This window comes from Myotis yumanensis, unplaced genomic scaffold (genome assembly GCF_028538775.1).
Source record: "Myotis yumanensis isolate MYYU_CA2020_CCGP unplaced genomic scaffold, mMyoYum1.0.hap1 SCAF_12, whole genome shotgun sequence".
NCBI lineage: Eukaryota > Metazoa > Chordata > Mammalia > Chiroptera > Vespertilionidae > Myotis > Myotis yumanensis.
The window spans coordinates 47,291,188-47,305,337 of record NW_027223763.1 but is presented as its reverse complement, the minus strand read 5'-3'; the positions used below and the strand labels follow the sequence as shown (position 1 = coordinate 47,305,337).

At 44.6% G+C, this 14,150-nt stretch overlaps 1 protein-coding gene across 5 annotated transcripts in view; it reads left to right on the top strand.

Moving 5' to 3' along the window:
• Nucleotides 1-5,463, top strand: part of GLIS3 (GLIS family zinc finger 3) — a 611,903-nt gene extending 606,440 nt beyond the window's left edge. For all 5 annotated transcript variants that reach the window (XM_070431578.1, XM_070431577.1, XM_070431580.1 and 2 more), the window contains one exon: nucleotides 1,156-5,463. In XM_070431578.1, coding sequence (XP_070287679.1) covers nucleotides 1,156-1,292 — 137 coding nt within the window. In that variant the 3' untranslated portion in view covers nucleotides 1,293-5,463. The remainder of the gene's footprint in view (nucleotides 1-1,155) is intronic.
• Nucleotides 5,464-14,150: the final 8,687 nt, after the last annotated feature.

The window sequence follows — 14,150 nt, the reverse complement described above, 5'->3', positions numbered from 1 at the left end:
CAGCCTTCCAATGAATCTCCCTGCATCAACTCCTATCTTTACCACTCTGCCTTCATGCTTCCATATACTTCCAAAAATGAAGGATAAAATATATAATTTTTCTGCTCAAATACCTTCATTCCCAGTTGCCTAGAGAATAAAGTCCACTCTTTTTTTAAAATTTATCTTTATTGTTGAAAGTATTACAGATGTCCCCCTTTTTTCCCCCTTGATCTCCTCCAGCCAACCCCTGCCCCCTTCCCAGGCCTTCACCACACTATTGTCTATGTCCATGGGTTATGCATATATGCACACAAGTTCTTTGGTTAATTTTACCCTACCCCCACCTCCCCACTCCCTGCCTTCCCTCTGAGATTTATCAGTCCGTTCCATGTTTCTATGTCTCTGGGTCTATTTCGTTCATCAGTTTATTTTGTTCATTAGATTCCTCATATGAGTGAGATCTCTCAGCATGCCATTCAAAGTGCCCATGAGTTAGGCCTGATTAGACTTTCCAAAACTCCCTCACATATGTCTCCCGACATGTTCTGCACCTCAGCTTTGCCACCACACTTGGCCCCACATTTCCCTTCCTCTCTCTCTTTGCTTCCTGTCTCCTCCTTCTGGAATGTTATTTTTTTAAAACCTCCCCTACTGTAAGAATCCCATCCTTTTTTTTTTTTTTTTTTTTAAATATATATTTTATTGATTTTTTACAGAGAGGAAGGGAGAGAGATAGAGAGCTAGAAACATCGATGAGAGAGAAACATCGATCAGCTGCCTCCTGCACATCCCCCACTGGGGATGTGCCCGCAACCCAGGTACATGCCCTTGACCGGAATCGAACCTGGGACCCTTCAGTCCGCAGGCAGACGCTCTATCCACTGAGCCAAACCGGTTTCGGCAAGAATCCCATCCTTGACTCAACTTTAAGATTACCTTCTTTTGAGACCACCCTCACCCTTCCCCAGAACACTTCACTTTTACTAATACTCAGCTCATACTTTGTGCCACGACTTATATTGGCCATCTGTCTGCACTCCAGACTTCTCTTCCACCTAGGTGCCTGAGGACAGAGACCTGCTAATGGGGCTAGGTCAGCACGGTCACTCATTGGACCCCGGTGGGCGTGGTGAGGCGAGGCAGGTGTTGACTCCTGTGTTTCTTCTCTTCCAGTGTACGATTTGCCTTCGGGTTCCTCAAGCCTCTTCGGAGAGTCTCTTCGCAGTGGGCCTGAAGACACCACGTTCTTGCAGATCAGTGCTGTGGACCGCTGTCCTAGCCAGCTCTCCTCTGTCTACACTGAAGGGTAACAGCTCCAGCTCCACTGGCCTCCACTACCACTGGCATCCAGGACCTTTTGTTGCTTGCCACCTATTGTGTTCATACCCTCACAGACTGCATGGAAAGGGTGGCGACTGAGTCAGTGGTGTCTGCGAAGTCACAGATGTGTCTTGGAAGGCAGGGCTGATGGTCAGAGCTGGGCTTTTTGGAAATGTTTTTATTTGCTCCTTGTTCTCTCTGGGTTTGCTGGTGACCAGCAGGATTGTCTTTTCAAAGGGAATTTAGACTCTCTCTCTCCCAGATACCTGTTTCCTCCTGGCTGGCAATCTTCAGAGGACACAGATGAAGTGATGTGCATGTGAAAATGTAGTTTGGGGACTGCCCTCTCTGAAAACCCTAAATAGAAAAGGACAATGCAGATTGCCAGAAGCACAGAGAACTGCCTCCCCCCCCCCCCCCCCCCCCCGCCCTGTGCTCCTCCTCACTGCTGGCCAATGCTTAGCCAGGCATGCAGGAACCCCAGACTTGCAGCACACGGGGATCCCCAGGGTTCAGCATCAGCCAGCCTTCCAGTGAGCTGGCTGCCTCTCTTCCTCTCCTCTTCGATATCCCCATGCTAACCAATTGCTTTTCAGTGTTTCTTCAAAAGCAAAGTGAGGAGGTTCTGTTAAGTACAGGCCCTTGAAAGGCACTACAACTTGTTTTATATTCCAAAAACCTTAGTTCCTTCATTTTAAAGACTTGTAATTTACATCTACTTTAAAAAGAAAAAAAATATTTAGAAGTCTGTTCTTTGGATGCCAACTATTTTAATCACCCCAACTACATACATTTTGCCACAGCTATGTGGCTCTGCCTGGCCACACCTCACAGCACCTGTGAGCACTCCTGGAATGTTAGTTTTGTATATAGCAAAGGCTACCTGAGGGAAACAGGGTGAGCACACCCTCTTCCCAGTGCTGTAGCAGGAACCCTAGCGGGTTAGCTGTTCGGCAACCCAACTCCACCTCAGAGACCTTGTTCAAAGTAAAAGGTCACACAACTGGTTCACCCATTGCTTCTGCTCTGGTGCTCTGCCCAGAGACATGCTAGAAGATGTGAGCACAGGGACTCACTGAGTTATGTTCCTAGGTTTTCTCAGAAAACCAAACTAGAGATGCCCTATGTCGTTATTTTGCACAGCCTTTGCTCACCTCCCTCAGGATATCTGTCTATCTCTCCCCTGTGCTTATCTCTCTCTATTTGCATTGTTCTCACCCTCTCCCTGACTGTGGTTCAGACATGCCCACCACCATCATTATCTGACCATCAACTGTTAGCAAGGTCTGGCCACAGGAAGGTTGAGGAGACAGTTCTGGAAAGGTGGGCAGAAGAAGGCAACCTTTTTTTCTGAAACTCTGGTTTGAGGGCACTTGGCCATTTGATATCAAGCCTGAAGAGGAAGCCATTTCCTGTGGCACCTTTACAAAGCTTTACAAAGATCCTGAGTCTGATGGCCTAGGCTATAATCATGAGCCCAGCCCCAGATACCCAGTAAATTTGGACATTCCAGTACTGTCACATTTCATGCTTTCTTTTTCCTCTTTTAAAAAATGTTTTCTGAACAACAAAGAAACAATGCTGTTTGTCAAACAGAAATAATTACAATCTTCAGTGAGATAAGTACACAGTGTGGTGTCAGACTTGGGACCTGGGAACAGGTGTATCCTGACAGGTGGGTCCTCCCAGTCCAGCTGCGCAGTCAATAGTATTCGGCCTTCTGTTGGACTTCATTCAAACATGTGGTAGGATGAGCTGAGTAAAGCACCAAGCATGGGTCTGTTTTCACAGTGCACGTGGTCAGTCTAGTTCTCTGACCAATGAGCTCTGATCTGAGAAAAGCCATCGTGCAGATGCCTAACTCTGCAAATGGGTTATTCACTTGAGAACGCCTGTTCTACTTTATGAGAGGATGCCTGTTGGGCTCCCTTTCAGATGAGCCCTCAGACTGCAGGGAAAGTATCCTCCTCCTTGCAGACTTGGTGGGTCGTGTCCCTTGGCCGAAGCAAGGACACACGCATCCTAACACTGGCATCCCTCCTGTGTCCTTTGTCACACTCTGGAAAGAAAGGAAAGCTTCTTAGAGAGACAGTCTATTCATTCTTAATATTGAAGCCTTTATGAGGAACTCAAAATACATATTATTTTTGTGATGAGGAGGAAAAAGATTGAAAGGCAAGGTGGTTATTGCAGCTGATGTTGTCACCCCTGCCTGTGGCTTTATATAAGTTAAAGTTGAAAGGGGGAAGGAAGACAAAGCGGGAAGCTGAGCCTCAGAAACCATGGATGCCATCTTCTTTGGCTGGAGGGGATGCTCCTATGCCAGTCTGTCTCACCATGGCTTCAGGGTGGTCCTGCCCCTCTCATGCTTCACTGTGGCTGGATGGGGCCAGGGCAAGCCAGGCTGCAGTAGCACCTGTAGGGCCTCCTTCCTCAGTAGAAATTGGGCCGGCCCCTCAGGAGGCATTCCTGTTAGCAGAGGGCATGCAGTAAGCAGGGCCCAGGGCTGCCTGTAGTGCTGAGAGCCCTTCTAGGAACCTCTGTGTTTCCTGATGGTGCAGGTCTGAGCTTATGGCCTCAGGACAGGACACTCAGGTTCTGGCTAGACTCCGCATTCTGTCCTTAGATCCCAGAATCACATCTGACCTTAAAATGTGTTTCTTGCTTGCTTTCACATTGCACAGGATTTATATATGCTTTCATTATAATGTTCGTAGCAGTAAAAATGGAATGTTCAAAAATTTATTACCTTCCACTTCTTGACCTTTTTAGTCTTGACATGTAACCATTTTCATTAACATCCAAACAGAGATTGTCATTACCCTTTTTTTTTAAAGTAAAAACCGGTGCCTAGGAAAATACACGCAGCCCAGAGCTAATTACCCTCTTACATAAAAAGAAGAAATCAGTATGCCTACAGTCATTTAATTTGCTGCATTGTCTTCATTCCCTAAAGGGACTGCATCAAAGTGTCAGTTGTAATTCAGCCTCGGATCAGCTGTTAAGTATTATTTAAATATTTACTATCCGGTGGGGTCCTTTTCCCATGTCTCCCCCAAATTACATAGGCTATTTTAAAACGGACAGTAGGTCTTCAGTGGCTCTCAGCAGTGTCCACTGGTGGAACTGAGTGTTGGTTTGTTCTGGAGCTTTTACATTTCCAGCTGTTAAGCACATTCATGCCCCAGAATGGAGGTAAATGTTCATCTCCCCATCCAGGAACCTCAACTGTTCAGTTGCCTCGAAGTATTGGGAATAGTGATTGTAAACAATTTAATTATTTGGTGTTTTATTGGACTGTTTGACCATGTCATTTTATAGCAGCGTTTTTTAATGGCACTTTTTGTTGGTGGTGTGGAATTTCTGCGATTACTTTTTTTTTTTTGCAACGGATAAAGCAAAAACGTCACACCACTCATTGGAGAAATAGTGAGTGTAAAAAAGAAGAGATTTATTTTGTACGGACAGCAGAGCATCCTGTGTAATGTTGCTGACATACAGCACTTTGGGGGGAAAAAGTGGAAATCTGTTTTCCATAAATCACACAGACTCTTGTATATAGTTATATACACTCACATAGAGAAATGAACTGCATATATCATACTGGATATGGGGCCGATCTTACTCTAAGGGCACATCTGGTGCTTATTGTCATAAATCTTTTAAAGAATTAGGTACACTTTTTTTCTATTAATATGTATAGTTTTGTGATTTGTCACAGTTATGTTTCATATAATCATAAGTTATTTTGTCTTGTTTCATGAAGTCCTTTTTTATGTCAAAAGTAAAATGAAGGTTTTGTGCACTTGGTACCGAATAAAACTGGAAATGGAGGCTATGCCCACCACTTGAAACCCTCCCTCAGCATGTCATTCCAAAACACAATGGCAACAACTGCTTTTTGTTTGTTTGTTTTATTATTTTGTTTTGTTTTACCATCAGCCTCCTTTATATTGAGATGGTAATTATAATTAAAAGCAGCTGGTGGGAGAGGGCGTGTCCAAGGCCAGCTTTAAAATGCTGCATTGCTCTGGGCCAGAGCTGCAGCCTGGATTTAATTATAGATATGAGGACGGAATGGCAGTAAAAATGAATGTGTCCCTGAATCCTTTACATGTTGGGAGTGTCCATAAATAAAACATGAAGTTTTATTTCATCAGATTTAATTAAAGCTTTTATACATGTTTTATTGGTTATTCTATTAATCCGCTTCACAAACTGGATAAATGTGTGCCAGGGTTTGGGGTTTATTTGTGTCTTTTCAGTGTAGTGCTACATCATGCTTCAGAAATGCCTCAAGTGCTTGGACCTCCAGGTGATGGGGTTTCAGCGCGCTGGCCATTGGTGGGGTGGGCGTTTTCTGTCCAGTTTTCCTAAAGCCCTGTAGAGAAAGACACAAGCATCAGCTTCAAACTGACCTTTGAAGTCCCCTGGTTTTTCTGAAGGAGAAAGGGGCAATGACCATTTCCCTGATTCCTCGGCCTGTTCACATTGCAAGCTTTGGAAGGCCACCTGCCCCACCTGCTGTGATGACCTTCCTTCCTCAGCTCCCATCCCTGGGATGTGGGCGGGGGGAGGGAAGGGGGGTTGGAGGAGGGGCGCTTTGCGGTTTAAGTTGCACGCTGTTGTGAGCAGCGTGCGGAAATCTCGCGATGTCTCGCTCTGACGTGAATTACGTCCCTTACGCGCCCTCAAGCCTCACGCCGGGTAAGAGTCTCCATCTTACTGACCAGGCCGTCAGGCACCGCCGTGTTGGCGTCCAGGTAACCCTCACGTTACTCAGTAATGGCGCCAGAGCCCGCGGGTCGCGATGCTGGCGGCGGGATATGCCGCCGAGAAGCGCGCGGTGTGGGATGGGCGTCGTCAGGTCTTCAGCCCCCGCGTATCATCTCAGATCATCATGGGAAGGTGAGTCTACACACGACGTTTAGGGGGAGCGGGCACATCACAGAGCTCTTCCTGCAGCATTTTGTTACGACTGTTCCATGCTATTAGTAGTAGCTAATACCGTACTGTGCTTAATTTACAAATGAAACTCTATCACAGGCACGGATGTGTAGGAAAAAGCAGAGCGTATGTGGTCTGAGCCGTGGTTTTAGGCATGCCCTGGGGTCTTACCTGTTTCCTGTGGGTAAAGCGGCCCTGCTGCATGGCGTTTAGGTGGGAAAGTATAAAGAACCTCAAGGAAGACATTATCACAAGGTTGGGGTGCGGGGGGACTGAGGAACTGTGTTCAGGAAGGAAGGACATGTGGAGGACTCGGAGGTGATGGCCAGCAGTCGCTCATTTCTTGACCCCCACGATGCGTTATACTGGTGTTTGCTTTATAATGATTTAACTGTGACTACGTATGTGTTTTATACTTTTTTTTGTGTGCAAATATCGGTGACGAATAAATCTTACATCCCCTACTCCAGGGCCTACAGACTTTCCCTGCCGAGGGCCAGGGAAGACAGATGCCAGGCCTGGAGGGCCACGTGGTCTGTCTCAGCTGCTCAGCTCGGCCATCGCGGCTCACAGCGGAAACACACAAACACAGTGGTTCTCAACCTTGGCTGCACATTAGAATCACCTGGGAATCTTTTTAAAATCCTGATTTCCGGGCCTCATTCTCCGGTAATTCTGTTTCTTTGTTACCAATATTGTGGCCCCACCCCATAACAAAGAAACAATTTCCGGAGGATGAGGCCCGGAAATCAGGATTTTAAAAAGATTCCCAGGTGATTCTAATGTGCAGCCAAGGTTGAGAACCACTGCACAAACACCTTACTTCACCTTCTGTCCAGACTTCCTTTATGGACACACATGTGAATTAACCATAATTTTCAGATTTCTTGAAATATTTTTCTTATTTTGATATTTTTCTATTTAAAAACATACACAAAAAAACCTTAATTCACATTCTGGGCAGGAACAAACCAAAAAGGCAGGGGGTGGCATTTATCCCATGGGCCGCAGTGGGCTGAGCCTAGTCAAGGGAAGGAGCAACCCCTGGTCTTTCCCATAAACATCCACCCAAGGAAAATGCAGTCAGGAGCCCCTCTGACGATTCTTCTGCTCTGCTGGGCCCTGTTCCTGGAGGGAATGCGTGAGTTCTGTTGATTAAGCTTTTCTTTGTGTAGATGCTGGGTTCTGCTTCCCGGGATACAGATGAATGCTCAGAGCCTCAAGTGCCATTCGATTGTATCTCTGGATTTGAGGTTTTTAATAAAAGGAGCTGGGCTTAGAGAAAATCTGTGAGAATTGGAAAATGAGCACCCATTCTTTCCAAGCTAACCAAATATTTGCTAGATCTTGGCAGCCATAGCCAACCTTTGCCTCTGAAATGCTGAGAGGTTATAAGTAGTGGGGGACTTCATTTTTCTCAGGCCATAGCTCTTGTGAAAAGCCAGAGCTTCCCCTCAAAACCTGCAGTGTTCTCAGGGCACCGAGATTCAGGGTTTTATGTTCAAAGACTGCACTGAGAAATGGTTGGAGCAGAGTCGGGGGGCGTGGACCGAGTTTGTACCCCTTCCACCCAGCAGGAGAGCTGCTTCACACTCCAGCATCTTCTCTGGACCCTGGTTTCCTTCCCATAATGCCTAGTTCCCAAATCCCTAACTTGAGGGTTTGTCAGCCCTGACAGTGCTGCCTCTCAGCTACTCAGAGAATGAGACTGAATTCACATGGGGCACAAGTGTATGCCTCTCTTTGTATGTCTGCCTTGTGATAACAGTGACAGTTTCAAAATATGGTTATTCACAAGCTCTGAGAGATTTGCTAAGTCATAGCATGGACTAAATCCTCTTCCGTGGTCTCCCTTGTGGTTTCATGTGCATCGGTTTGTGTATTGTGTATGGTTCTAATCTTAAAGTGGCTGGGAACACAGTGGCTTGGGTCAAATAACCTGAACTTTATAAAGAGCAGTTTCACCAACAGAAAGCTTAGAGAATATCCAACCTCATCATTTTACAGAGGAGGAAACTGGCATGATTTCATTCACTCATTTGTTCATTCATTTACTCCTTCAGTATTTATTGTGTAAAATAGACAGGTAGAAGTCATTCTTATCCTCACAGAGCTAACAACTGGGAGATTCCAAATATCAAGTGCCTGAGAATATTGCCTCAGGTACTTCTTAAAAATGCACATTCTAGAGCTATTGAATGTACACCTCAGAGCAACTAAGCTGGAATTTTTAGGAGTAACACAGAGGCATCTGCATTTTTAATAAGCTCTCCAGATGGTTGTTTATACAAACTAAACTTGACACCACCAGTATTCCTCCCCCCCCCCGCCCCCATATAGTGGAGGAGGCCAACCATTTAATAGGGCAATGCAGTATAATAAAAGCTAAGCCTAAAAAAAAAAAAAAAAAAAAAAAAAAGCTAAGCCTAAGCGGAAGAGGTATTTCCATTCACTCCCTGCCTGGGGAGACAAGTGCAGCGTCAGAGTTTCTTGAGGGTACGTTGGATGCCTGAGCTAGTCCTGACAGTTAAAATAATCTTTAAGAAGCAAAGAAGTACAGGAAGGATGGGCCAGGCAAATGCAGAGCCATCAGGAGAAAGCGCAATAGACTGGTTGGAGAGTTAGACGTGGTTCTGTCTCTGGGCTCTGAATAGTGGTTCTCTCTCCTAATCCCCAGCCCTTCCTGCATCTGCCTGAGAGCTGAGAGCGTTGTTTCCCAGTCCAGCAACGGATGTCATGTTACCAGTTACTCTGTAAAAACAGGGTTCCACTGTCAAATTAATTTGGAGAATGATGGGTCAAAGTTACACAGATTCTTTACTTCAGGACCTGTCAAAGCCTTTACTATGTTTACTAAGGTATATTATGACTCTCTGAGAAGGAGTTCCAGGATGAAGTCTCTTGACCATGGAACCCTTTTTCCAAAAAATGCCATGTTAGCACTGTGGAAGAGAATTTGGCATGTCTGCAAAAAATTAAAAATATAATTATCATGTGATCCAGCATATCCTCTCTTAGGTATATTACTCAAAAGAATGGAAACAAAGACTAAAAAAAGATGTACAACAGTGTTCCTAACAGCATTATCCACAATAGCCAAACTATAAAACAACCCAAATATCCATCAACTAATGAATGGATAAACAAAGTATGGCCTACACATACATTGGATATTATTTAGCCTTAGGAAGGAAATTCTGACACATGCAGCAACATGGATGGATCTTTAAAATATTAAGTGAAATAAGCCAGACACAAAAAGACAAATATTGTATGATTCCACTTCCACATGCTACCTAAAATAGGCCAAGTCATGGAGACAGAAAGTAAAATAGAGGCTACCAAGGCCTGAGGGAGGAGGGAATGGGAAGTTATTGATTAATGGGTACAGAGTTTCTTTTTGGGATGATGAGATAATTCTGTGGATGGATAGTAGTAATGGTTGTATAACATTGTGAATGTACTTAAGTAATGTCACTAAACTATACACTTAAAAATGGTTAAAATAGGGAAACCAAGATGGTGGCATAGGTAAACACGGGAAATTGCTGCCTCGCACAACCACTTCAAAAATACAAAAGACAAAAAGGACATCATCCAGAACCACAGGAAGGCTGGCTGAGTGGAAATTCTACAACTAGAAGGAAAGAGAAAAGCACACTGAGACTCAGAGGAGGTGCGGAAGTAAAGTGCAGAGGTACGGAGGCGCACGTGGAAAGGACTGGCAACTGAGGACAGGGTTGTCTTTTTAAATCGGGAGGGAGTCTCAAGCTCCCGACTGCTCTGAACTCCAGTTCCGGGCGAGTCTCTGGGGACCCAGACTCATACGGGGAGAAACTGGACTGTCTGGCATTGGTCGGAACTTGAGGGCAGCTTTCTCTCAGATGTGCTTGCAGCGATTACCTGGACACTGAGACTCGGGGCCTCTTAGGGTAGGACTGAGGAGCAGCCATAGCTGCTTGCTCCGCCCTGTTGATTCCCTGAGACCCCGCCCTAACCCAAGCTGTGCGCAGAGGCTTTTGCATATGAAAGGCCTGGCCCTTTGCAATCTGAAAATTACCTAACAAACTGCAGCTGGGTCAGACAGACCCAGAACTTCCAAAAGAAGGCCCAAGGCCCCACAGCAGCTTGCATTGCTTCACAGCTGGGCCTCATCTGGGCACCTCCAAACCCCAAACAAAGAAGAGGAATTTGCAGATCTCTCCATAGCTCCTGCTGGGTAGCCTCAGGCAGAGCTAAATTAGCACCTCCTTAGAGATCCAAGAGCCAGTGTTCCCAGTGGTCAGAGTGGGACCATCCAGATTACAACTCCTCAGATCCATAAGGGACACACACTCAGGGGGCAGACTCGGTGAGCACCAAAGCCCCACTGAAGGAAATCTTGCCCCAGAAGGGTGTCTCCAGCACAGAAGTTCTCCCACTGCAGACACAGCTGATTCTCACAGCCAATTGGCCTGGAGGTCAATTCCTCCCAGTGATACAACAATCAAAGCTTAACTACAACAAGACTGTGCACAAAGCCCACAAAGGGGTGCACCAAGAGTGTCCACCTCAGGTAACTGGGGAGGCTGAGCCACTGGGCCCTATAGGACACCTAGCACAGAAAACCACCCTATCAACACAGGGAAGCATAAAAAATGCAGAGACAAAGAAACAGGTCACAAATGACAGAAATGGAGGAAAGCAAACTACTAGATATAGAGTTCAAAACCACACTTATAAGGTTTTTCAAAAATTTTTTAGAAACCACCGATAAATTTAGTGAGACCCTCAAGAAATCTAGTGAGACCCTCAAGGTTATGAAAAAGGACCAACTAGAAATTAAGCATACACTGACTGAAATAAAGAATATTATACAGAGTTCCAACAGCAGACTAGAGGATCGCAAGAATCAAGTCAAAGATTTGAAATACAAAGAAGCAAAAAGCACCCAACCAGAAAAACGAAAAAAGAATCCAAAAATATGAAGATAGTGTAAGGACCCTCTGGGACAACTTCAAGCATACCAACATCTGAATTATGGGGGTGCCAGAAGAAGAGAGAGAGAGAGCAAGATATTGAAAACCTATTTGAAGAAATAATGACAGAAAACTTCCCCTACCTGGTGAAAAAAATAGACTTACAAGTCCAGGAAGCACAGAGAACCCCAAACAAAAGGAATCCAAAGAGGACCACACCAAGATACATCATAATTAAAATGCCAAGAGCAAAAGACAAAGAGAGAATCTTAAAAGCAGCAAGAGAAAAACAGTCAGTTACCTACAAGGGCGTACCCATACGACTGTCAGCTGATTTCTCAACAGAAACTATGCAGGCCAGAAGGGAGTGGCAAGAAATATTCAAAGTGATGAATACCAAGAACCTACAACCAAGATTACTTTACCCAGCAAAGCTATCATTCAGAATTGAAGGTCAGATAAAGAGCTTCACAGATAAGAAAAAGCTAAAGGAGTTCATCACCACCAAACCAGTATTATATGAAATGCTGAAAGGTATCCTTTAAGAAGAGGAAGAAGAAGAAGAAAAAGGTAAAGATACAGATTATGAACAACAAATACACATCTATCAACAAGTGAATCTAAAAATCAAATGATAAAATATCTGATGAACAGAATAAACTGGTGAATATAATAGAATCAGGGGCATAGAAAGGGAGTTGACTGACTATTCTTCGGGGGGAAAGGAGTGTGGAGGGTGCGGGAAGAGAATGGACAAAAATCGTGCACCTATGGATGAAGACAGTGGTGGGGGGTTTAGGGCAGAGGGTGGGGTGGGACCGGGTGGAGGGGATCTATGGGGGGGAAAAAGAGGAACAACTGTAATAATCTGAACAATAAAGATTTAATTTAAAAAAAATGGTTAAAATAGCCTGGCTGGTGTTGTTCAGTGGTTGAGCGTTGACCTATGAATCAGGAGGTCATGGTTCAGTTCCCAGTCAGGTCACATGCCCAGGTTGTGGACTTGATCCCCAGTAGGGGGCATGCAGGAAGCATCCAGTCAATGATTCTCATTATTGAAGTTTCTCTCTCTCTCTCCCTCTCCCTTCCTCTATGAAATCAATAAAAAAATTTTTTAAATGGTTTAAATAGTAAATTTTTTGTTATGTATATTTTACCACAAAAAAATAAGGATAATATAGCCTTAGACAGATGCTCAGTTGGTTGGAGTGTAATTCTGTATGGGAATGTCATCCCGTACACCCAGACAGAGCACATACCTAGGTTGCAGGTTTGATCCAAGATTGATGCATATACAGGAGGCAACCAATTAATGTTTCTTTCTCACATCTATGTTTATCTCTCCCTCCCTCTCTCCCTCTCTCTCTAAAATCAATAAAAAATTATCCTTGTTAGAGGATTTAAAAAAGTAAAGATAATATAAACAGAGCACCAAATAGGGTATCTGACACCTACAAGACAAACAAACAAACAAACAAAAACCTTGTTAGGCAAGTGTTCCTTAGGCCACTCTTTGGAAATGCCTGCTCTGGGGACAGATGAGAGTAGATCCCCAAGGGCATCAGGATTTACCCCTGACAAGTGGAAATGGTGGCTGAAAATGGAACCTGGCTTGTTGAGAAAGCTGAGGAGGAAGAGGAGCTAAAGGGAGATGGCAAGGTGGTTTGGAGCCACTGCAGAAGGTGGCTCTGAGCATGGAGCATTGTGCCTGACATAAATTCTCAGTAATTGAGGAAGGGAGAGAAAGAGAGGGAAAGGATGGTGGTTTAGGGGAAGGAAAAGGTAATGAAGGAAATACAAGAAGCATTAGTGTAGGCCCAGCCAATCCCAGTGGAAGCAAATGCAGAGATTTGGATTTCATTTTTTTCAACAATTATTTGCTGAACTCTATACCCAACACTGTGTGCCTTTACTCTTTTGGGTGCGAGGGCTAATGCAAAAAAGAAAAGCACACTGTTACCCCTGTCCTTGGGCATTCTGTTCCAGCAGACTGGCATTGTAAATTGTTTGCTTTGGTTGTCTGGAAACTTTGAGCTCCAGGAGGACATTGAGGGTTGGGTTTTCCAGGAAGCAGATGCTGAGACAGTTGGGAGTACAAAAAGATTATTGGAAAGTGACATGTGATAGGAAAGAGACAGAAGCAGGATGGGGCAGATATTGCTATTAGACTGTGATGCCAACAGGATGGAAGTTCTGTCTGTGCTCTGGATCAAAGATTGCTGTTACCCAGCAAAAGAGTTCCATTATACCAGTGGTTCCCAAACTTATTTGGCCTACCGCCCCCTTTCCAGAAAAAATATTACTCAGTGCCCCCTGGAAATTAATTTTTTAAAAATTTTAATAGCAATTAAACAGAAAGATATATGTATTAATGTTTCTACCTTTTTTGTAAAATATAGTAAAGAAAGGTGTAAATTAGAAACATTGAAGTTTGAAATTATGAAACTATTTATTGAACTCAGAATAGAAAGGTAATACAAGAAAAGTTAAAACAAATGCACCTGTGGCCATCACCGCCCCCCTGGATCGCTGCAGCGCCCACAAGGGGGTGGTAGCGCCCACTTTGGGAATCACTGCATTATACCATCCCTTGCTGAAGCCCACCCTAAGAAGGATGTGTCTTAGCTATCACTGTTGTTTGTGGTCATTCATTGGTTGAGGTTCTTCCAGGGAGCTGGAAAGAGCTTCTGCTTTGGAGGACTCTGAAGAAGTTAACGCTGTCAGCTAAAGCACACACAGTGTACCTGGGAATCTGAACAGTACATCTCCACCTACCTGCTACACTGGGTATTGGGAATGGCCTAGGACCCCCATTGGTATGTTTCCTGGGAAGCAATAAATAGTATACTGGGCACATACACTCACACTTTTGACAAAGGACCTGTTGTGTTTCCTTTCATCCTGGGAGACATGGAGGAAGGTCACAGGCTTTAGGGTCAGGTA